Source organism: Suncus etruscus, chromosome 2, assembly GCF_024139225.1.
Source record: "Suncus etruscus isolate mSunEtr1 chromosome 2, mSunEtr1.pri.cur, whole genome shotgun sequence".
In the NCBI taxonomy this organism is placed as follows: Eukaryota; Metazoa; Chordata; class Mammalia; order Eulipotyphla; family Soricidae; genus Suncus; species Suncus etruscus.
Genome location: NC_064849.1, coordinates 70665550 through 70688691, shown reverse-complemented (window position 1 = coordinate 70688691; position 23142 = coordinate 70665550). Strand labels below are relative to the sequence as shown.

Sequence of the window (23142 nt, the reverse complement as noted above, 5' to 3'; positions counted from 1 at the left end):
ACATCAAATGGGTGTGGCCCAAAAAACCAATATATATAATTTCAGTCATAGTCATGTTTAAAGTGATAGGAGAATCTTAGAATCCTGGAAAACAAAAAGTTTTAAAAGAACCAGAGAAAAATAGTAAAGTCAACAAAAACTTTAGGAAAACTATAATAGGATGAATCATTGAAGCTCCTAGCTAGGTACGAAATTTAATTTCTTTGACTTGGCCCTCTCTTACTCAAATATCAACTTTTGCTTGCTAGCCAGCTACCTGTCAGACAAGTTTAGCTCCAAAATAATATTAGCCAAGCAGTTTCCATTTTTTGTTATGCTACTTTTTCTTCTAACTCAGGACTTCCTAGATAAGATCCTTTTTCACCTGAGCAGCCTTATCAGTTAGATTGTTATGCATAATTAACAGGCCTATGTTTTTGTTTTTCTCAACTCCTCAGCTCTTTGTCTACCTGGAAATTCCTTTCATGTCTAAGACTGTAGTTTTACCCTTTATATACTCCTATTATGGAGATTAAAGTTGTCACATGCTTGATGAAATGTTTGTCCTCATACACTCATGTAGTCTCATTTTTTTCATATTATTTCATTGCCGGTCCATGTTTTTACCCACTTCCCTCAAGTAGGATTTATTAAAGTCCAACTGGCACTGTAGGACTAAGCCACCTACAGCAACTAGTGCTCAATGTTTGTTACTATCAAGGGAAGTAAGCTGTCTCTCCCTTCCTCTTCCTTTTTTTCCCTCTCATTTCTATTTGTTAGGTGCATGGATCAGGATCTTGCAAAGAGTATCTAGGACCTTCTGGTACATCAGACCAGGTTAAAATATGAGAAGGTAAACAGATTTTCTCTAATGTTTTAAGGTACATGTTCAGAACTACAATAACTAGATTGTACATAGAGTTTGTCCTTGGTTCCTTAAGAAAAGCAGTCTGTCCACAATAGATTGGAAAGAATGGACCAGAACATTCAGGAGTCTCATGCACAAAAACCTGGCAGTATCCTCTTTTATATGGAGACAAATTAGGAATCTTAGAGATGATAGACATGAAGTAGAACGTCTGGCTCAAAAGGCTAAATTAGAAAATCACGAGCCTTCTGATGATATAATTACGAAGAAGACTCAGAATTGGAGAAAAAAGCCTTCAAAAACTGGCGATCTGTTGGCTTTGGCTACAGCCTCTCCTATGCAAAAGATTAGAAATTTTATAGAACAAACTAGTCCTAATACTGCAGTTTCTGGTGCAGCAGAACTTAATTCTCCTGTAATGTTTGAGGAAGATGACGATGCCTTAGGGCAAAATTTGTCTTATAGAAACCAAGAACTAGGAAGTAAAAGGCTTTTAAGATCTGTAAGAATTCAGGGAAAGAAGATATTAGGACTCTTGGATACAGGAACAAACATTTCTTGCATTGCAGGGAAGGGCTGGCCCTATTCGTGATCTATTAAACATGCTTCTTCTCCTTGATGGCCTTAAAATTGGCTATTAATATAATTATAAGTACAAATATTTTAATTTGGGATGATTGTACAAGCAAAGGAACTTTTCAGTCCCGTGTTCTACCTACCTTAGCATATATTTTGTAGGGAAGAGAGATGCTAAAGGAAATGTGTCTAAACATCATGGTAACTAAACATCTAAAAATGAGTAAAGTTTTACTAGAAGTATCTGCTCAATTTTATGCAAAAACTATAAACTTGTTGTGTATCTATAGAAAATTACATGTAATATATGATGCAACAAAATATATAGGGATTTGACAACTAAGAATTTAAAGAAATAGGGCTCCCTGTGTGTGACAACAAGCGGGGAAAAACCACGAAAGTACACTGGCCCAGTGGGGCCCAACTGTGAAAAACTGTGAGTTTGACCTGTATATGTCTGTCTACTGTCCTCTTGCATGAAACTCTTGTGAGTGGGGTAAAAAGAGGCTCCACGGAGCACGGCCGCTCTGCTTCGCTACGCGGCCGTGCACTCGTTCTAAGGAAAGAACAACATTGCAACAAGAAGGAAAAATTACACTAAGAACAGTGCTATATCACAGAAGCAAACATTTCTCTCCGGACTGTCTTCTCTGTTGCATGCTCGGGCCTAAGATTTGACCCAGTGTGAGGCTTCATCCACGGAGATCTCCTCTCCCTTAGAGGCAAGTCAGCCCATCCAGAAAGGGAGGAGCCAGAGGAGTGTGCTGCCTGCATCATATAGACAATGAATACCACCACAACACGCAGAAAAAAATCACAATACAAGTGTGACAATGGGGAAACAACGCAGGCCATCATCAGACATAGAGAATGAAGATGACAATTCTGAGGACCAGATAATGACCAACCAACTAATCAACCTCTCAGATAAGGACTTTAGACTAGCAATATGGAAGATGCTCAATGGACTCCAAGAAACCATGGATCGAGTTGAACAGAACACTAATAAGAACCAAGAAAATATGAAGACAGAAATCACAAAACTCCAAACTGAAATAACATGTCAACTAACCGGACTGAAAAAGTCAGTAAACAAAGTGAATGACAAAATGGATAAGCTCTGGGACAGGGTATCAGAAGCTGAGAATAGACTTGGTGCTGTGGAAGATGAGATACATAACAATTCCATACTGCAGGAGAGATTAGACAAAAAACTTAAAGCAAATGAGCAGACAATGGAAAAATTAGTCAAAGAATGGGAACAGATGAAAATAGAAGTCTATGATAAGCTCAACAGAAACAACTTAAGAATCATTGGAGTCCCAGAGACCCAGGAAGAAAACTTCCAGGAAGAATCAATGGTCAAGAACATCATTAAAGAGAAACTTCCAGAGCTAAAGAATATATGTGATCAAATCCTGCATGCCCGAAGAGTACCAACCAAAAGAGACCCCAGAAAAACCACCCCAAGACACATCCTACTCACAATGACAAATCCCACAGATAGAGACAGAATTCTGAAAACAGCAAGATCAAAAGGGGAAATCACATTCAAGCAAGCTTCCCTGAGATTTACAGCAGACCTGTCACCAGAAACACTCAATGCCAGAAAGCAGTGGTGGGATATTGTGACAAGACTGAATGAAATGAATGCTTCACCCAGAATACTATACCCAGCAAAACTCACTTTCCGGTTTGACGGAAGAATACATGGCTTCACAGACAAAAAAGAGCTCAGAAACTTCACAGACACAAAACCAGTCTTAAGAGAAAAACTGAAAGACCTAATCTAAGACAAGACTACCCAAAAGACACACCAAATTTTAAAATAAAGATGGCATTAAATCCCAGGACAATTCTTTCTCTCAACGTCAATGGACTAAATGCACCAGTTAAGAGACACAGAGTGGCTAAATGGATCAAAAAACTCAATCCAACCTTCTGCTGCCTACAAGAAACGCACCTGAATAGTCAGAACAAACATAGACTCAAAATAAAAGGCTGGAGAAAAATTATCCAAGCAAACAACACCCATAAAAAAGCTGGAGTAGCCATACTAATATCAGATAATGCAAACTTTATACTCAGAAAGGTTGTAAGGGACAAAGATGGACATTTTATATTAATCAAGGGGTACGTAGAGCAGGAAGAATTCACTCTCCTAAACATATATGCACCGAATGAGGGGCCAGCAAAATATTTAATACAACTGTTGACAAATCTGAAAAATAATATCAACAACAACACAATAATTGTGGGGGACCTTAACACGGCTTTGTCAACACTGGATAGGTCAACCAGACTGAAACGCAACAAGAATATACTAGACCTGAGGAGAGAAATGGAAGAAAGAGGCCTAGTGGATATATATAGGACACTCCATCCCCAGAAACCTGGATACACATTCTTCTCCAATATACATGGGACATTCTCCAGGATAGACTACATGCTGGCACAAAAAACATACCTCCATAAGATCAAGAGGATAGAAATTTTGCAGACTACCTTCGCTGACCACAAGGCTCTGAAATTATTTGTGAACTCCAAAGGGACTCAGAAGAAACACTTTAACACCTGGAAGTTAAACAGCCTCATGCTCAATAACCAGTGGGTCCGAGATGAAATCAAGGAGGAAATAAAAAGGTTCCTGGAAACAAATGACAATAAAGACACAAACTATCAGAACTTATGGGACACAGCAAAAGCAGTACTGAGAGGAAAATTTATAGCTTTGCAAGCACACATCAGGAAGGAAGAAGGAGCTTACCTGAGTAGCTTAATGACACAGCTAATAGAACTAGAAAATGCTCAACAAAAGGACCCAAGAATAGGAAGACAGAAGGAAATAACAAAGCTGAGAGCAGAAATCAACAAAGTGGAAACTCAAAAAACAATCCGAAAGATCAACGAAAGCAGAAGTTGGTTCTTTGAAAAAATAAACAAGATTGATAGACCACTGGCAAACCTAACAAAGAAAGAGAGAGAGAGAAACTTGATAACTTGTATCAGGAATGAAAAAGGAGAGATTCAAAGGGTAATCAGAAACTACTTTGAAAAACTCCACGCCACTAAAAATGAGAACCTGGAAGAAATGGATAAATTCTTGGACTCTTATAATCTTCCACGGTTGAAGGAAGAGGATGTAGCATATCTAAACACCCCCATCACCATTGATGAAATTAAAACAGTAATCAAATGTCTGCCGAAAAACAAAAGCCCAGGTCCAGATGGATTCACTAATGAATTCTATCAAACTTCCCAAGAGGAACTACTGCCAATCTTGGCAAGACTCTTTCATGAAATTGAACAAGCAGAAACACTTCCAAATAGCTTTTATGAAGCCAACATCACCTTGATACCTAAACCAGACAGAGATGCTACAAAAAAAGAAAATTACAGACCAATATCGCTGATGAATGCAGATGCAAAGATCCTCAACAAAATCCTGGCAAATAGGATTCAATGCCTCGTTAAGAAGATCATCCACTACGATCAAGTAGGTTTCATCCCAGGAATGCAAGGCTGGTTTAACATCCGTAAATCTATCAACATAATACACAACATCAATAACAAGAAAAATAAAAACCACATGATCATATCAATAGATGCAGAGAAAGCATTTGATAAGGTCCAACACCCATTCTTGATCAAAACTCTCAGCAAGATGGGATTAGAGGGAACCTTTCTCAATATAGTGAAGGCCATCTACCACAAGCCAGTGGCAAATATTATCCTCAATGGAAAAAAATTAAAAGCCTTCCCTCTAAATTCTGGCACAAGACAAGGCTGTCCTCTCTCACCACTCCTATTCAACATAGCACTGGAAGTACTTGCTATAGCGATTAGGCAAGAAAAGGATATCAAGGGAATCCAGATAGGAAAGGAAGAAGTCAAGCTCTCACTGTTTCCAGATGACATGATACTCTACTTAGAAAACCCTAAAGACTCTATCAAAAAGCTTCTAGAAACAATAGACTCATATAGCAAGGTGGCAGGCTACAAAATTAACACACAAAAATCAATGGCCTTTCTATACACCAATAGTAATAAGGATGAAATGGACATTAAGAAAACAACCCCATTCACAATAGTGCCACACAAACTCAAATATCTTGGAATCAACTTGACTAAATATGTGAAGGACCTATACAAGGAAAACTATAAAACTCTGCTCCAAGAAATAAGAGAGGACACACGGAAATGGAAACACATACCCTGCTCATGGATTGGCAGGATTAACATCATCAAAATGGCAATACTCCCCAAGGCATTATACAGATTTAATGCCATCCCTCTAAAGATACCCATGACATTCTTCAAAGAAGTGGATCAGACACTTTTGAAATTCATTTGGAACAATAAGCACCCTAGAATAGCTAAAGCAATCATTGGGAAAAAGAATATGGGAGGAATTACTTTCCTCAACTTTAAACTGTACTACAAAGCAATAGTTATCAAAACAGCATGGTATTGGAATAAGGACAGGTCCTCAGATCAGTGGAATAGGCTTGAATACTCAGAAAATGTTCCCCAGATATACAATCACCGAATTTTTGATAAAGGAGCAGGAAATCCTAAATTGAGCAGGGAAAGCCTCTTCAACAAGTGGTGTTGGCACAATTGGATAGCCACTTGCAAAAAATTGAACTTAGATCCCCAGCTAACATCATGTATGAAGGTAAAATCCAAATGGATTAAAGACCTCGATATCAGCCCCCAAACCATAAGATATATAGAACAGCACATAGGCAAAACACTCCAGGACATTACAGGCATCTTCAAGGAGGAAACTCCCCTCTCCAAGCAAGTGAAAGCAGAGATTAACAGATGGGAATATATTAAGCTGAGAAGCTTCTGCACCTCAAAGGAAATAGTGCCCAGGATACAAGAGCCACCCACTGAGTGGGAGAAACTATTCACCCAATACCCATCAGATAAGGGGCTAATCTCCAAAATATACAAGGCACTGACAGAACTTTACAAGAAAAAAACATCTAACCCCATCAAAAAATGGGGAGAAGAAATGAACAGACACTTTGACAAAGAAGAAATACACATGGCCAAAAGACACATGAAAAAATGTTCCACATCACTAATCATCAGGGAGATGCAAATCAAAACAACGATGAGATACCACCTCACACCCCAGAGAATGGCACACATCACAAAGAATGAGAATAAACAGTGTTGGCGGGGATGTGGAGAGAAAGGAACTCTTATCCACTGCTGGTGGGAATGCCGTCTAGTTCAACCTTTATGGAAAGCGATATGGAGATTCCTCCAAAAACTGGAAATCGAGCTCCCATACGATCCAGCTATACCACTCCTAGGAATATACCCTAGGAACACAAAAATACAATACAAAAACCCCTTCCTTACACCTATATTCATTGCAGCACTATTTACCATAGCAAGACTCTGGAAACAACCAAGATGCCCTTCAACAGACGAATGGCTAAAGAAACTGTGGTACATATACACAATGGAATATTATGCAGCTGTCAGGAGAGATGAAGTCATGAAATTTTCCTATACATGGATGTACACGGAATCTATTATGCTGAGTGAAATAAGTCAGAGAGAGAGAGAAAAACGCAGAATGGTCTTACTCATCTATGGGTTTTAAGAAAAATGAAAGACACCCTTGTAATAATAATTTTCAGACACAAAAGAGAAAAGAGCTGGAAGTTCCAGCTCACCTCAGGAAGCTCACCACAAAGAGTGATGAGTTTAGTTAGGGAAATAACTACATTTTGAACTGTCCTAATAACGAGAATGTATGAGGAAAATGGAGAGCCTGTCTAGAGTATAGGCGGGGGTCGGGTGGGGAGGAGGGAGACTTGGGACATTGGTGATGGGAATGTTGCACTGGTGATGGGTGGTGTTCTTTACATGACTGAAACCCAAACACAATCATGTATGTAATTAAGGTGTTTAAATAAATTAAAAAAAATAGAAAAAAAAGATTAGAAAGAGTTAAGCCATGCAGAAAATTTACTTTTACTAATATTCTAAAAAAAAAAAAGAATTTAAAGAAATAAATAAATGTACTTAATTATTTTTTCTATTCCTTTTTTCTTCCAAATCTACTGTATATTTTAATTAGAGCTGGCTCTTATTCTTCTAAAAAGGCCTTCTTAATTTTTTTCTGCTATATAGACAGCAAAAACTGAGAATTTGGAGATATCCGAAAATCCCACATTTTTATCATCTCTCCTCTACCTTTTTATCTTACTCATTTTTATACTGTTTGTCAATTTGTGTGCTGTGTGAATTCGAAAGTTTGTTTTAGTTGTGCATTGAAATTGCATGTTGGAATCGTGTACTGAAATGGTATGTGCTTATTACTATATTTATTAGTATGTTGTAATATGTAAACTTTAACCAGCCACTTTTCCATGGTCAAAACTGGCTGCAAAAAAAAAAAATGTGCTTACCTTTTAAATACAAGACGCTTCAGCTTCAAGGTTTTAGCACTATGCCTAGCCATGTAAAATGAGGGAGAAAGATGAAAGAGTTGGCTCTATGATGCCCAGACTTCTATGGCTTTTCACATGGGATTCTGGGTAGTAAACTATGGCGTATCTTCTTTAAGTTTTCATTATTTTGTTTAAAAACTTTCTTTGGGCTATAACCAGTAGTGCCCAGGGCCCACTCTTGCTCTGTGCTCAGGAGACACTTGGTGGACAATCTAATTGCACAGTCCAACCCAGCCCTCTTCTCTGGAGCTTGTGTGCTCTGCCCATGAAGTGCTCTCTCTGGCTATCTTCTCTTGCTTAACCAGACCTTAATTTCCCTTTTCTTTTTTCTCTTTTTGTTTTTTGGCCCCTGCTGGCGCTCAGGGGTTACTTACTCCAGGCCTTGGAGGAGCTGCTGCCTGAGACCCCTGACCTCAGTGTGGCAGCCGCCCATTGGCTGCTGGTGTTTGCGTTAGGGGGCGGGACAATGGGTAACTGATGAGTGGCTGTGACCGTGGGCGGGGCCAAGGCCGGAACTCTGGGCACAGAAGAGGTCCACAAGTGGCCTTTGAACCTCGGAGACAGAGTCTAGTTGGGCTGCATGGGGAAAGCAGAGTTCTGGGCTGTGCAGGAGCCAGACTCGTTGGTGGAGTGAAATCAGACGGAGAGCGCATTAGCAATTAGGAGAACCTGGGCTGAGTGAGGCCCAAGAAGCGGTGATTGAGAGCAGGAACTAAAAAGCCCGGAGAACTTTGGGGTGGACACCGTTGGAATGGGGGGTTGCGTTTTGTTCACTTTCCTGCTCCACTTGGTCTCTCTTTTGAAGGCCAACCTTCCTTGCCTTGACTGTTTCCCTCTTTGTCCTCTTCCCCAGGGACTCTGGGAGCTGTTGCTTTGATATAGCAGTTCTGGCCTCTAGCTACTTTGGTTCCAGATGTCTTGGGGATGTCTTGGGGATGGGATTCCAGGGTTTTTGCTTGCCCTGTGGCCGGCCCGGTTTGGTCCCTGGCACCACAGTGTTCCCAATCAGATCCTGCTGAGCAGGAGCCTGCAATTGTTCCCCAAACACAGCTGCCTGTGGCACAGCACTCATCCCCCAAATCTTGGGTTTGTCTACAGTTCAAAGAGAGAGGAAGAAGAAAGCCTTTTTATGGAATAATTCTACAAATTAACTGACACTTGTTTTTTGTTGTTGAAACAGGCATGGCCACTTGCCACCAAACAGAACAAAAACCGCTGTTGCGAGCTGATGCCATTCGCTCACGTCTCATTGATACTTTCTCTCTCATCGAGCATCTGCAAGGCTTGAGCCAAGCTGTGCCACGTCACACTATCAGAGAGATAATTGGTTAGCATCCTTGTTCTCAGGAAACTATCCTTCCTGCAGGGCCTGATAGTACAGGGTTAAGGGGATTGTACTACACCCCTGGCCAATTCTCCCCCGAACCCCACTAGAAGCGATTCCTAGGAACTGCTGTATGTGTGCCAGACCCTCCCCACAAAAGATACACCCCTGCACACTCTCCAAAGGGAAAGTTAATTAAAAATGGATTATAACACCATGGTTTACCATATGATATTTATAATACAGTTGTGTCAGGCATAACTGTTCAAACATCCATCCACCTGCCAGTGTTCAGTTTCCTACCCACCACTTTAGCCTGCCCCTTACAGGCACACATTTATTTCACATCATTTATTACAACACAAAGGCAAATGGAATGATCAAAGCTTAGATCAAAAAGGGGCCATTTAAATCATTGTTGCATGTTACTAAAGTCATTGTCTGACTTAAGGCTGTGATTGTTGCCACTTGCGCCTTCTGTGTTTCAGACTCTCTGGACTTGGTCTTCTAGGAAACTTTCCCATTAGTTTGGCTGTAATCCTATTGGGATGATGCTAGTAAATTTTGGGGTCTCACTTAGATGCTTGTAACAATCTGGGGTAGGATATAGAACCAATTTTATGTCTTGATATTTGATAATGTTAAGTTGTGGAGCTGGCCCATTTTGAAGGTGTCTGGTGTGTGGTCTGGGCTGCTATGCCTTCAGACAGAAAGGAAATTTTTCCCACCCCTTCTGAGAAGACCCCAGAGTTTTCAGCCCAGATCAGACTACCTGGGAAGAGTTTCTGGACATCGTTTTCTTTGGAGCTTAGTTGAGGAACCTGCCATTTTTCTGCCAGGGGTATTGGGTGTTGGTGGAGGCTTCTGGGTTTTTCTGGGGGGAGGGATAAAAATGGAGTCAGTTTTAAGGGGAAATTTAGGGGAGACTTTATTGTTTGGAGGCTTAGTCTTTAAGAAAAGGTTTTATAGTAGAATTCTGTACCTCAAGCAATAGTACTGCAGGTAGGGTGCTTGCCTTGCACACAGCCTACTGTGTTTGTTTCTGCTATGATTTTTGGTTTCTTGAGTCTGCCAGGAGTGAGCACAGAGCCAAGTGTAAGCCCTGAGTACCACCAGGTGTGGCCCCAAAGCAACAAACCAAGGATTCCAAGATTTGTAATTTAGGAGATAGATGTCACTTTTAAATAGGATATGAACTAGCTAACTTGGAAATTCTACCAAAGACACTTAATGCTTTTGTCTTTTTTTTCTCTCCATGTCCCACCATTCACAATATAGACCAGGCAAAGGGCCTGGGCTGAGGTGTATATGGGGTACATTTACTGTACCTCCTCTTTCTATACAGTTAGTGTAAAGAACACAGCCTGTAGTAAGCACTGGGAGGTCACTTAATGCTTTTGAAGTACCTGTTATCTATATTTGTGGACACAGTTTTTGTCAAAGCAGTGTAGTTTGTCAATCTAAGCTAATATTAGGTGTGGTAAAAGAGGCTGCAAAACTAATAGTCCTTGCACCATAGACCTTTTAAGCAATCTTCCTGCTCCCAGCCCTAACATCTCTCACAGACTTCTCTTTCTATGTATCCATGGGACTTTTCACATTTTTTTTTTCAGATCCTACCCGACAGAGAAATATTGCGTTGGGAGATCAAGATCAACTTGTGCGCTTCTCCATAAAGCCTCATCGTGTAGAACGGATTACTTATAGCCAGAGACTTTTAAGCAGACTTACAGTCCGCTGCAGTAAAAGACCACCTATTTCCTTGTGGGCTGGATGGGTTCTTGAATGTATCCTTCAATGCCATTCATTTTTTTTTAAACATAATTTAAGGGCTATACCTAGTTATGCTCTGTTATACCTGTTCTGCACTCAGAAATCTCTTCTGGTAGGGTTTGGGGGAACATATAAGATGCCATGTATCAAACCTGAGTCAGCCACTTGCAGTAAAAGCAGCTTACTCATTATACTATCACTCTGGCTCATGGCATTTCTTCTCTTTAAAAGCTTTATGCTTAAAACTTTATCTAAAATCTAATTTACAAGACTTTATAATACAGTCATTTTAGGTATTCAGTATTCCAATACTAGTCACACCACCAGTATGACTTTCCCTCCACCAATGTCCCAAGTTTCCCCCACTCACACACAAGACCAGGTTCCTTTAACAGATGCAAAATAATTTACTTATATTATTTCTTACAACATATATCTTATAATGGTGTTAACTGAAGTTATTGTCCATTGATGAGTTGTTAGTTACTAGTTAAGCTTTCTGAGCTTAGTAGGCTCCTATATAACTTTCTCATCTAGTTTTCTATGTTGCTACCGAGCTAGTACTGCAAAGTTTAGAGATACCATATGGCTTATTCTCACAGCTTTATCACTAGGATGGTTAAGAATGGCTTCTCAGTCCTACCTTCTCAGGCTCGGTGGAGTGACAGCTTCTTTGCCAAATTGGCATGGTGTTGAGATGTTTAAATGCAAGTGGAAGTGGGTGTGTTCATGTGGGTGCTCCAACAGTGCAGGCTTTCCCCGTCCAAAGCAGACTCCAGTGAGACCCAAGAAAGCCTTGAGACTGGGTCTATCAGGTTTGGCACTAAGGTGGTTTCTTTTTGAACCCATGTCAGTTATTTTTTTATCCCAGTCTTTTCCTGTCTCTCTCCCCCTCATCATCTGCCTGTTCATTCTTCCTTTCCAAAGTTCAATTTTCACATTTTCACTGATTCTTTTCCTTATTGTTTGAGTTGCCTAAGTCACAAGATAATTCTGTTTCCTTAAAAGAAAATAGGCCGTCTCTTTACAAACTTCATCATCTCCCTCATCCTTTTGAATACCGTTGTACTTATGATTGAAATAGGTAAGAAATGACATTAAATTAAATAGAAATTAGGTGGGATTCACTTTTCCCCTTTAATATGTTTTATAATGTTTTGAATTATGTTACAGACAACTATATTAAATTATCGGGACTATAATTTATACAACTGGCAAGTCCTCAAAGCATATGGAGGGCACTTGAAACTTGAGTTGATATAAAGTTTAGACTTTTAGAGGTAGAGTTTAATACAAGTAACTGGAAATGGAAAGACCAGTTATATTTTTTGTGAGTTTAATACTTGTTTGAATTAATCTTTTTTGGGGGAGTGGGCCACACCCACAAGTTACTCCTGGCTCTGCTCAGGGATCATTCCTGGCAGGCTCGGGGGACCATATGGGATGTCAGGATTAAACCAAGGTTGGCCATGTGTAAGGCAAACTGTGTTTTCATTTCAGCACCTGAACTAACCTTTTTCAAATTTTTCTTTTTTCCTTTGAAGCCACACTTAGCAATGCAATGCTCCATTTTTATTTATGGCTCTGCCCACAGGAATCTCTTCTGATGGTTATTTGGGATCAATAAGGCGATGCTAGGGATCAAATCCTGGTCAGCTGCAGGAGAAGCAGGGAAGACAAGAGCCTTCCCTACTGGACTATCTTTCCAACCCTAAATTATCCTGTTCTACTAGAGGTTTTAGTATCAGAGCTATCTGATTTATTTTTAAACGTATGTTTAGAAAGATTAAGACAAAGTATCTAGGGGGTGGAAGAAATAGCACAGTGGGTAGGGCATTTGTCTTGCACATAATCAACCCAGGTTCAATCTCCAGCATCCTATATGAACCCCGAGCCTTCTAGGAGTAATTTTTGAGCACAGAGTCAAGAGAACCCCTAAGTGTCTCCAGGTGTGGCTCAAAAACCAAAGAGAAATAGAAAGAAAGAAAGAAAAAGAGAGACTGAAAAATAGGACAAGATGTGGTTTTTCTTGTCAGGGGAACCCAGGACCTCACACATATGAGACACTGCTCTACCATTAATTTCATCCTTAGGCCAGAAACTGCAATTTTCAGTAGGCACAATGTCATTTATAGTGGTTTCTGATTAGTGTCATTCCTTTTATTATTTCCTTAAATTTTGTTTTTTTTGTTTGTTTGTTTTTTGGCCACACCCAGAGGCACTCAGGGGTCACTCCTGGCTATGCACTCAGAAATCGCTCCTGGCTTGGGGGACCATATGGGATGCCAGGGGATCGAACTGCGGTCCGTTCTAGGCTAGCAGGTGCAAGGCAGATGCCTTATGCCCTGTGCCACAGCTCAGGCCTCTATTTTCTTAAATGTTATTAATTATTTGCTTTGCTCTCACAGAACTAGATGGTGAAACATCCTGGCATGTCAAACTGGTTCTGGAGGGGGCATCTTGGTTCATCTTGCTTATTTTTCTCGCGGAGATCATTATTAAGTGGCTATTCAGCTTTCACCTCTTTTGGAAGAGTGCCTGGAATGTCTTTGACTTTATTGTCACCATATTGGTAAGGATAGATATCCTAAGGACTAGTTTAGTGGGCAAAGAATGTGCCCCAAAATGATAAGAAAAATTAATATAAATTTCAGATGACAAGAAGAAACAAAAGAAATGTGTCCAACTTTATTATTCTATATTTTATCTCAAATTAAAAGTTAATTGTGGTCCAGGGATGTGGCTCAGCAGTAAAGCACATATCCTAAATGCATGAAACCTGAGTTTCATCCCTAGCATTGTCAAAAAAAAAGTAATAGGATATTAAGGTCTCAGGACAGCTCAATGGCCTACTGCACATGCTTTGCCTGTCAGAGGTTGGAGTTTGATCCCTGACACAGCAGAGTCCATGGGTACCACCAGAATAATCCCTGGGAACAGCTGGGAGTAGACCCTGTACACTGCCAGGTGTGGCTGGAGAGAAACGAAAAAATAAGTTAATTCTGGCAAGAGTTGTTTATACTAATGTTACAGCAGAGTCTGCCCAAAGCATTGACTACCACACTAATTTCTACAGTTTCCTAGCATGTTATACTTGTCAAGTGTTTAATATGTATTTTCTCATTTGAGCTTCAGAGCAACCCAATGAGACAGCACTGAATGTAGATATATTTTGTTTGTTTTGTTCTATTTTTTGGGCCCATCCAACACTGATTAGGGGGCTACTCCTTGCTCTTCACTCAAGAATTACTACTGGGGCTGGAGCAATCGCGCAGCAGAAGGGCGTTTGCCTTGCATGCAGCTGACCTAGGATGGACCATGGTTTAATCCCCTGGCATCCCATATGGTCCCTAAAGCCAGGAGCTATTTCTGAACACATAGCCAGAGAGCATCATAGCCTGAGCATCACCAGGTGTTACCCCAAAACAAAACAAAACAAAAGAATTATTCCTGGATGAGTATGCATCCTACCTGCTGAACTATTGCTCCTACCTCCAAACAACATATATTTGTGTATTTCTGTATGTGTGTGTGAGAGAGAGAAAGATAAAAAAAAAGAAACAAAGAGGAAGAAAGAGAGAAAGAGAGAGAAAGTGAGAAAGAAAGAGATAAATAAAGAGAGAAAGAGAGACGAAAGGTGATACCTGGCTCTGCACTTGAATCATTTCAAAGAAGGAGAGAAATAAAGAGAGAAAGAGAGACGAAAGGTGATACCTGGCTCTGCACTTGAATCATTTCTTGGCCGGCTGGGGAGACCATGTGTTCTGTTTGAGGATCCATCCAGTAAACAAGCTCCCTACCCACTATATTATGGTAGCAAGCAGTTTATGTAATTTAGTATAGGATAACTGAATAGTCCCCCCCCCCCCCTCTGGAAAAGACTGTATTCTCTCAATTAGGAATCTCTCTTTTTCTTTCCTAACATTTCACTAAAGTAAATTTCTTTAAATAAAATTATGTTGCTTCACATAAAAATATTTAAAAAGTCTCAACAAGAAATAATTCTGTTAGAATGCTAATCAGGATATAAGAAACAAGGAAATATATAAAGAGGGACTGGAGTACAGACAGTAGGGTGCTTTTTTTGTACACAGCTGACCTGTTTTGTATCTGTCCCACCAGGAGTGAGTCCTTAGTGCAGAGCCAGGGGTAATCCCTGAGCACAGCGGTGGGTGGGACCCTCACCAAAAGAGAAAAAAATGAAGAAAATAAGGACAGTGTGGTGGTGATACTTTGAGGTGTCTTTTACTATCATTACCTCACTGTCTCATGTTTCTCACAGGCTCTGCTTCCTGAGTTGATTGTACTTGGAGGGGGAACAGGTCAGCGGCTCCAGTTGCTGAGGATCTGCCGGGTACTAAGGTCCCTCAAGTTCCTTGCAAGGTTCCCTCAAATTCGAGTCATTATTTTGGCCCTTGTCAGGGCCCTCAAGGTGATTTTATTTTTACTGCTAACCTAGTGGACAAGAAACACGGGGATTTGTATCACCCAGGACAGGGCAGAAGTCTTCCACACACCACAAAAGCACCACCGGGAGAGTAAATGATCCTGAACAGAGTCTATAGTTGATCCCATGACAATATTCTCCAAGGACGGAGAAACCCCATATTTCTCAGGCCAAGTGAATTCCTCTTCGAATGACCCCAATATTTACTGTGCCAGGGCAGGAGGGAAAAAAACAAAAATACAAAAAGCACAAAACCTTGGTTATTTTTTTATATATTATTTTTTATCTTCATTTATTATTATTATTATTTTTATTTACCTATATATCTTTGGTAGATTTCTCTGTTTGGGTGTGATTATTGAAATTGTTGTCCCCAGTTATACTTATTTTTTTCTCTTCCTTTCTTTTCTTTCTCTATGTGCTATGCCATGTTTCTTATTTCAAGACCATGGCGTTTTTTGTTTTGATTTGTTTTTGTTTGTTTCTTTTTGTTTTTGTTTTTGTTTGTCTGTTTTTTTGTTTTGTTTTTTGTTTGTTTGTTTGTTTTTTGTGGTGCTAATCGATATAGCTGGAATCCTCACTGGATATTTGACACTTCTTTTGGTACTAGTGGAGTGTTTCACCTTCTTTATCTCCTTCATCTCTCAAAGCGTTGATGAGAGCCCCTAGAAGGATTCCGCCCATTTTCGGCATATTAGACTCTTACCCCAGCTTATTACTTTTCTCTTTTTCAAACAAAACCATGCATCTTGAACTAGCTAGTCCTGACTCCAGCTAGAGGGGGAATTAAGGGAGACATCAAGACCAAACAGGTGCAAGACTACTAAGTAGTAGGTCAGATACAGAGGGGACCACATATTCTAGCCGCCCTGGTGGTGAGGGAAGAGGAAATGGGAGGGAGGACAAAAATGGAAGTATAGGGAAGACAATCTGGTGATGGGAATCCCCCTTGATTTTATGTAAATATGTACCTAAAATAATATTGTCAACAATATGTAAGCCACGACGATCAAAATAAAAATTATATTAAAAAAAAAAAGAAACACGGGGGTTTAATAGAAAGCAAAACTAGGTGAGTCAGACAAAACAGTAAAATATCCTGTGAAATGTGATTGCATGAGGAAGTATTGGGGATAAGCTGTTGTGGTCTAGAAAATTTGAACTAAGGAGGAATTGAGGGTTTAATGGGGTTTACCTGGTGGGCTGAACTGGGCTGGAGGTGAATGTCAGTCAAGTTTGGCGTTGTTCTGATTTAAGGTCATGTCTCTAGAGTATGACCTTCCTTTGGATGCTGCTGCTCATCTTTTTCTACATTTTTGCTGTGGCTGGTGTCCACTTCTTTGAGTATTATACCCGCTCAACTCGTTCGGACCTGAAGTACCACATGTATTTTTCGTAAGCAGGGTTTTGGGAACTTGGGTGGGGGAGAGAAATTGGGAAATAGACTTGGAAGCTAGTCCAATGAATGGTATTATGAAAATGTAGAATCCAATGTAATAAATACAGAAGAGGAAAAGGAGAAAGCAATTAGTGAGTGGTTGTAACTCTAATTTTGAGGCTAGCCAATAATTGCAGATTTGCTTGGGTTTTGAAGATTCAAGCATACCCCTCTCATTAGCCATGTTTAAAGAGTAATAGTCTATCAGTTGAGCACTTAAATCTATATGTCAGTAAATTCTTTTAAAGAATTAGAAGACTACCAAAAAGAAAAAAGGGGGGCCAGAGTGATGGCACAGTGATTTGCCTTGTACACAAACAACCCTCCCCAAATTAGAAATCTAAGAGTAGTACCTCATAGGAGAGTGAAGGGAAATGAGCTATCACTGCTAATCACAGATTTTTATTTATTTATTTATTTATTTATTTATTTATTTATTTATTTTTGGCTATTGGTGGTGCTCAGGGATTACTCCTGACTCTGCATTCAGAAATTTCTCTGGCATGATCAAAGGACCATATGAGATGCCAGGGAGCAAACCCGAGTCGATCTCAGGTCAGCCACACGCAAGGCAAATGCCCTACCGACTTTGTTATTGATCTGGCTCTTTTGTCACATTCTAAGTGATCATTAAATGTTACTATAACTCTCAAGGATGTAATTGGTTTTATCTTTAGATGTGGGGTGTGGTCTAAATTTGAAAGCACCTCTTAGTTCACTTAGAACAACATAATTCTTTTAGTTTACTTTTATTGTGGGGCTAGGAAGATAGTACAGTGCTTGATTTGAATACAGTGATCAAAATTTGGTGTCCAGCACCACATATGGTTTCCATGAACACTGCCAGGAGTAAGTCCTGAGCACTGCCAGGTATCCACCCCCCTCCAGACAGACAAATGTGATTAGTGTTTCCATTATTTTCCAATTCAGTCTCTTCCGACTAAGTCCTAGGTATGAATGGAATAGTAGGAGCTATTAATTCCTTTTTATTATCAAACTAACCTAAAATTAAAGAATGATTAGCTGAAAACTACATACAGAGGAAAGAATCCAAAATCAGAATAAATTTTACAGTAATATCTTTATGTGTCTTTTGAGAGTTAAAATGATACTGTTTCTGAGAGGTTTGGATCTTTTCTCTCCAACAACACACTTTCATTTGCTTTCTAGAAATGTGCAAAATTCCTTCATCTCAGTGTTCATTCTTTTTACCATGGATCATTGGTATGAATTGCTTCAAGATACCTGGAAGGTCCCTGAAGTTAGTCGCCTTTTCTCCAGCATCTATATTATTCTTTGGATAATACTTGGTGCCATTGTCTTTCGAAACATCATAGTGGCTATGATGGGTAAGTCTAGAAGAGGTGAGAAGACTTGGTGGGAGGGTAGCTGTAAAGAAATTAGTGTGAAAAATAAGATTGGTGTATTTTGGATAAAGGGAACCTTTGTGAACTGGGATTTTGGGAATCTGAATGTATATTTCACTTGGTTTCTCCCTACCAAAGCCTTCTCCTCAGATTTATTTATCACTGTCTCCTAATTCCTAATGGCCCTTTGGGGCAGTTAATAACTTTCAGACCATCAGGAATGAGCTGAATGAGGAGATGGCACATCTGGAGGTTCAACAAAAAGCTGATTTATTCAAGCGGCAGATCATTCAGAGGTTAGCCTCTCTATTTTCAAGCCTACCTTGAATGCTCTAGAGTTCCTTGGGCTCTTTTCCAGTTATGTTTTCACTTATTTTATTAGTGAGGCAATATTGGTTTAGATCATTGTCTGTTTCAGGAATGCCTTTTCATATCTTTTCAAAAACAAATTGTCAAACCTGGCCCCCCACCAATGCACAAAAGTCTCTACCATCCTGTACCAAACCCCTTCACACTCTACCCCCACATAGTCTCCTCAGAGGTGCCTCAACTCCCAGGTTTGAATTCAAGGGCTGGTTTTGATGGATTGTTTCTGTACTGTTGCCTTATTCCTTTATAACTCAGGAGGTATAATGGAGAATATTTGCATTTTTTGGTTCTGGTCTTTTTCTTATTTTGCTTAGCCCCTGAGCACTGCTGAGTGTCATCCACCCCTTAACCCCCAACCTATTGTCTTTTCCCTTCTACTCTCTCTCTGGCTCTCACTTTTTAGCTATTGCACCTCTGTGGTGCTCACTTGCTTGGCCTCCATCTAGCTCCATCCTTGCTGTTGCAAATGGCAAAATCCATCTTTTCCTTTAGGTGAGTAGTATTCTATTGTGAATAGATGCCACATCTTCATTAATTTGTTTGTTGTTGGATAAAACAGATAAATTGTTTCCTTATTGTAAATGATATTGCGGTGAATTGAGAAAATAATAAGAATAAATTTTAGCATTGATATTTTATATTTTTGAGGTAAATACTTAAAAGTGGAATTAATGGACTGTCAGGAGAGTTTTGTTTGTGGTATTCTTTTATTTTTTTGGGGGGAGCACACCCATTAGCACTCAGGGTTACTCATGGCTCTATGCTCAAAACCTACTCCTGGCAGGCTCAGGGACCATATTGGATGGCGGGAATCAAACCCAGGTTGGCCTAGGGTCAACTATGTGCAAGGAAAATGCCTTACCTGCTGTGATATTGCTCTGGCCCCTAGAGCCAGCTTTTAGAATCGTTAGAAACCTCCATGCCAAAAAAAAAAAAAAAAAAAAAAAGTGAACCCGTTTACATCCCCATCAACAGTGCACAAGATCTGCTTTCTCTCCCCAATATTTATTTGTGGTCTGTGATATTGACTGTTCTCATGAGAGATAATGCCTCATGATGTTGCAGAAAGATGATCTTTGATCTTTTTCCTCTTCATTTCCCATGTGTTTTCTTCTTTCTTTCTTTCTTTCTTTCTTTCTTTCTTTCTTTCTTTCTTTCTTTCTTTCTTTCTTTCTTTCTTTCTTTCTTTCTTTCTTTCTTTCTTTCTTTCTTTCTTTCTTTCTTTCTTTCTTTCTTTCTTTCTTTCTTTCTTTCTTTCTTTCTTTCTTTCTCTCTCTCTCCCTTCCTTCCTTCCTTCCTCCTTCCTTCCTTCCTTCCTTCCTTCCTTCCTTCCTTCCTTCCTTCCTTCCTTCCTTCCTTCCTTCCTTCCTTCCTTCCTTCCTTCCTTCCTTCCTTCCTTCCTTCCTTCCTTCTTTCTTTCTTTCTTCCTTCCTTCCTTCCTTCCTTCCTTCCTTCCTTCCTTCCTTCCTTCCTTCCTTCCTTCCTTCCTTCCTTCCTTCCTTCCTTCCTTCCTTCCTTCCTTCCTTCCTTCCTTCCTTCCTCTTCTTTGTTTTATTTTGAGTCATGCTGGACAGTGCTCAGGGGTTACTCCTGGCAAGCTTGGGAAACCATATGGGATGCCAGGGATTGCACATGGATCAACCACTTGCAAGGCAAATGCCCTACCTGTTGTGCCATTGTTCTAGCCCACCATGTTTTATTTCTATGGTGACCCAGAGTTTCAGTCATATACAAGTCAAGTGCCTTCTCTTCTACACCATTTCTCTGGCCCTTACATGATTTTAGCTATGGTACTCCCTGAAGGTCACATGTTGGTTATCACACTTAGCCATGGTGATGACCAAGTCTCACACTTAGTCATGGTGTTCCCAAGATTAACAGTTTTAGTTAATAATCTTAACTAATAATAGAGCTGCTCATCAAGTGTTGCTGCACAGCCTACATACATGCTCCTCAGAGATTGTATATAAACTTTGTAATGCATTGTTGCATTCTATTTACTAGTATTTTGTTGAAGATCTTTTTGCATCAATGTTATTGGCTTGTAATTCTTTTTTTAGTGTTCTCTCTGCTTTTTAGTATCAAAGCGATGTTAGCATCCTAAAACTGTCTGGGAGTGTTTCTTCTTGAATTTTCTGGAAGAGACTGTAAAGGATTGGCAGTAGGTTCTCCTTAAATTGTGAAAGAATTCACCCATGAATTTATCTGTAATGATCTTTTGTTTGGGGGAAGACTTTTGATCATCATTTTAATTTCCTTGTTAGTGATAGAGCTGTTCAGGTAGTGAGAGGCCAAGAATTTAACTATTTCTTCTAGGTTCTCATGTTTTGTGGCATAAAAAATTTTAATGCAAGCTTTGATGATCCTTTGAATTTCTGTGGTGTGTGTCCTTTTGTGTGTGTGTGTGTGTGTGTGTGTGTGTGTGTGTGTGTGTGTGTATACCTGGTGATGCTCAGGACTTACTTCTGTTCTGCACTCAAGAATTATTCCTGGGGCCAGTGAGGTGGCGCTAGATGTAAGGTGTCTGCCTTGCAAACACTAGCCAAGGAAGGACCATAGTTTGATCCCAGCATCCCATATGGTCCTCTCAAGCCAGGGGCAATTTCTGAGCGCTTAGCCAGGAGTAACCCCTGAGCATCAAATGGGTGTGGCCCAAAAAACCAAAAAAAGAAAAAAAAAGAATTATTCCTGGTGGTGCTCAGGGGGATAGGATGCCAGAGATTGAACCCAGGTCAGCTGTGTGCAAGATAAGTGTCCTACCTGCTGTATTTTTTTTTGTTTGTTTTCTTGAGCCATACCCGTTTGATGCTCAGGGGTTACTCTTTGCTAAGCATTCAAAATTGCCCCTGGCTTGGGGGGACCATATGGGATGCTGGGGGATCGAACCACGGTCCTTCCTTGGCTAGCGCTTGCAAGGCAGACACCTTACCTCTAGCGCCACCTCACCGGCCCCATACCTGCTGTATTTTTGATTCAGTTACCCCTTTCATTTTGATTCAGCTTATTAGCCTTCCTTCTCCCTTTCACTTTCTCTCTGTGAATCTTGCTAGTGGTTTATCAATCTTGTTTATTTTTTTGAAGAACCAGCACTTTGAATCTTTGGAATTTGGAGGGGATTCTAGTTCATTAATTTCTGCTCTATTATTTCCTCCCTACTGTCTGTTTTGAGTCATTTTCTTTTTTTTGTCAATTTTTTTAATTTTTTGTTTTGAGTCATTTTCTTGAATATTTTTAAATTTCTTAGCCTGTGCAATCAAGTTATTTATGTGAAACCCTTTTTCTTTCATGATAAATTTTTACAGAACTACAAACTTTCCTCTTTATCCCACAAGTTCTGGTAGCTCATGTCCTCATCCTGAATTCTTTGATTTCTCTCTGACCCAGGGTTAGTTCAGTAGTGAACTATTTAATTTCCATGCCCTTCCTCTTTTTGACAGAAAAGATTACTCAAAGGACCAACCAGAGACCATATAGTAGGTAGGATGCTTGCCTTGCACATGACCTACCTGGGCTCGATATTCCATATCATCCTGTGCCTACCAGGAGTTATTCGTGAGTGCAGAGCTATTAATAAGCCCTAAGTATGAATATTATGGCCCCCAAACAAACATATAAACAAAGTTTTCCTCAGGATTAGAATTTCTCAGCTTTAGACTATCATCTGTTCAGTTCTTTAACTTTTTTGGGAGGTTCTCCATTCTTTTCACCCCTTCACAATTTATTTCCTATTCATGGTTTATTTTTTGCATTGCAGGAGACAAAATCTGGCTCCTGAGGTGGCGAAGTCAGTCAGCAGCAAACTTGAAGCCAGGTTAGGAGACTTAGTATGTGAACTGTGGCTCGTACACATAAAGATAATTAAACTAAACTAAGATAATTAGTTTACTAGTTATTGTAATGCATCAAATAAATATTGTGTTGCTCCTGTGCCCCCAGAGGTATATCCTTATACAAAGGCACTGGAAACTGTAAACTTAACATTATTTGATAGAAGAATCTTGTGGATATAGTTAAGAATTGTTTTTGTGTTTTTGGGTCAAACAGGATGTTCAGGCTCTGAACCTAAGGAATGATTCCTGGCATTGCTCAGGGGTCCACATGGGGTGTTGGCAATCAAACATGGTTGGCCATGTATAAGGCAAATGCTCTACCTTATGTACCCTTTTTTCAGTGAATAAAAGTTGTTTTTAGGTAAACTTAAAACGATTCGAGGGAAGAGAGAGGAAGCACATGGACTTCTCCAGAGTGAAAAAGGAAAGCAAAATAGAGACAAGCAAGTGAGATACATGTTCAAGGGGAACATGGGCTTGAAGGAGGATTTGGAGATGTGGTGAGTATCCAAGTGTCCTTCGCCAGGACAGAATAGAAGATGTGGACACTGAGGACTGGGGAAAGCAATGTAAAGATGGAGATGAGATTGGAGATATAAAGCCAAAGCCTGAGATAGCTCATGAATGCATGACCACTTCCAGGAGCTCAAAGAAACTCAGAATATTCATCTCTAGAACTCCAACAAACCATT

At 39.9% G+C, this 23142-nt stretch overlaps 1 protein-coding gene and 1 non-coding gene across 2 annotated transcripts in view; one reads left to right on the top strand and one right to left on the bottom strand.

Moving 5' to 3' along the window:
- The window catches only part of CATSPER2 (cation channel sperm associated 2), a 29289-nt gene that overhangs the window by 2638 nt on the left and 3509 nt on the right, over positions 1-23142 (top strand). The window contains exons 3-12 of the mRNA XM_049769016.1: positions 1025-1329; positions 9083-9229; positions 10840-11013; positions 12015-12083; positions 13408-13571; positions 15282-15431; positions 16717-16841; positions 18055-18233; positions 18448-18547; positions 22375-22444. Of these exons, the coding sequence (XP_049624973.1) occupies positions 1025-1329; positions 9083-9229; positions 10840-11013; positions 12015-12083; positions 13408-13571; positions 15282-15431; positions 16717-16841; positions 18055-18233; positions 18448-18547; positions 22375-22444 (1483 nt within the window). The remainder of the gene's footprint in view (positions 1-1024; positions 1330-9082; positions 9230-10839; positions 11014-12014; positions 12084-13407; positions 13572-15281; positions 15432-16716; positions 16842-18054; positions 18234-18447; positions 18548-22374; positions 22445-23142) is intronic.
- Positions 10480-10612, bottom strand: LOC126002513 (small nucleolar RNA SNORA51). The gene has a single exon (XR_007493204.1). It is a non-coding gene; the product is annotated as a small nucleolar RNA SNORA51 (small nucleolar RNA).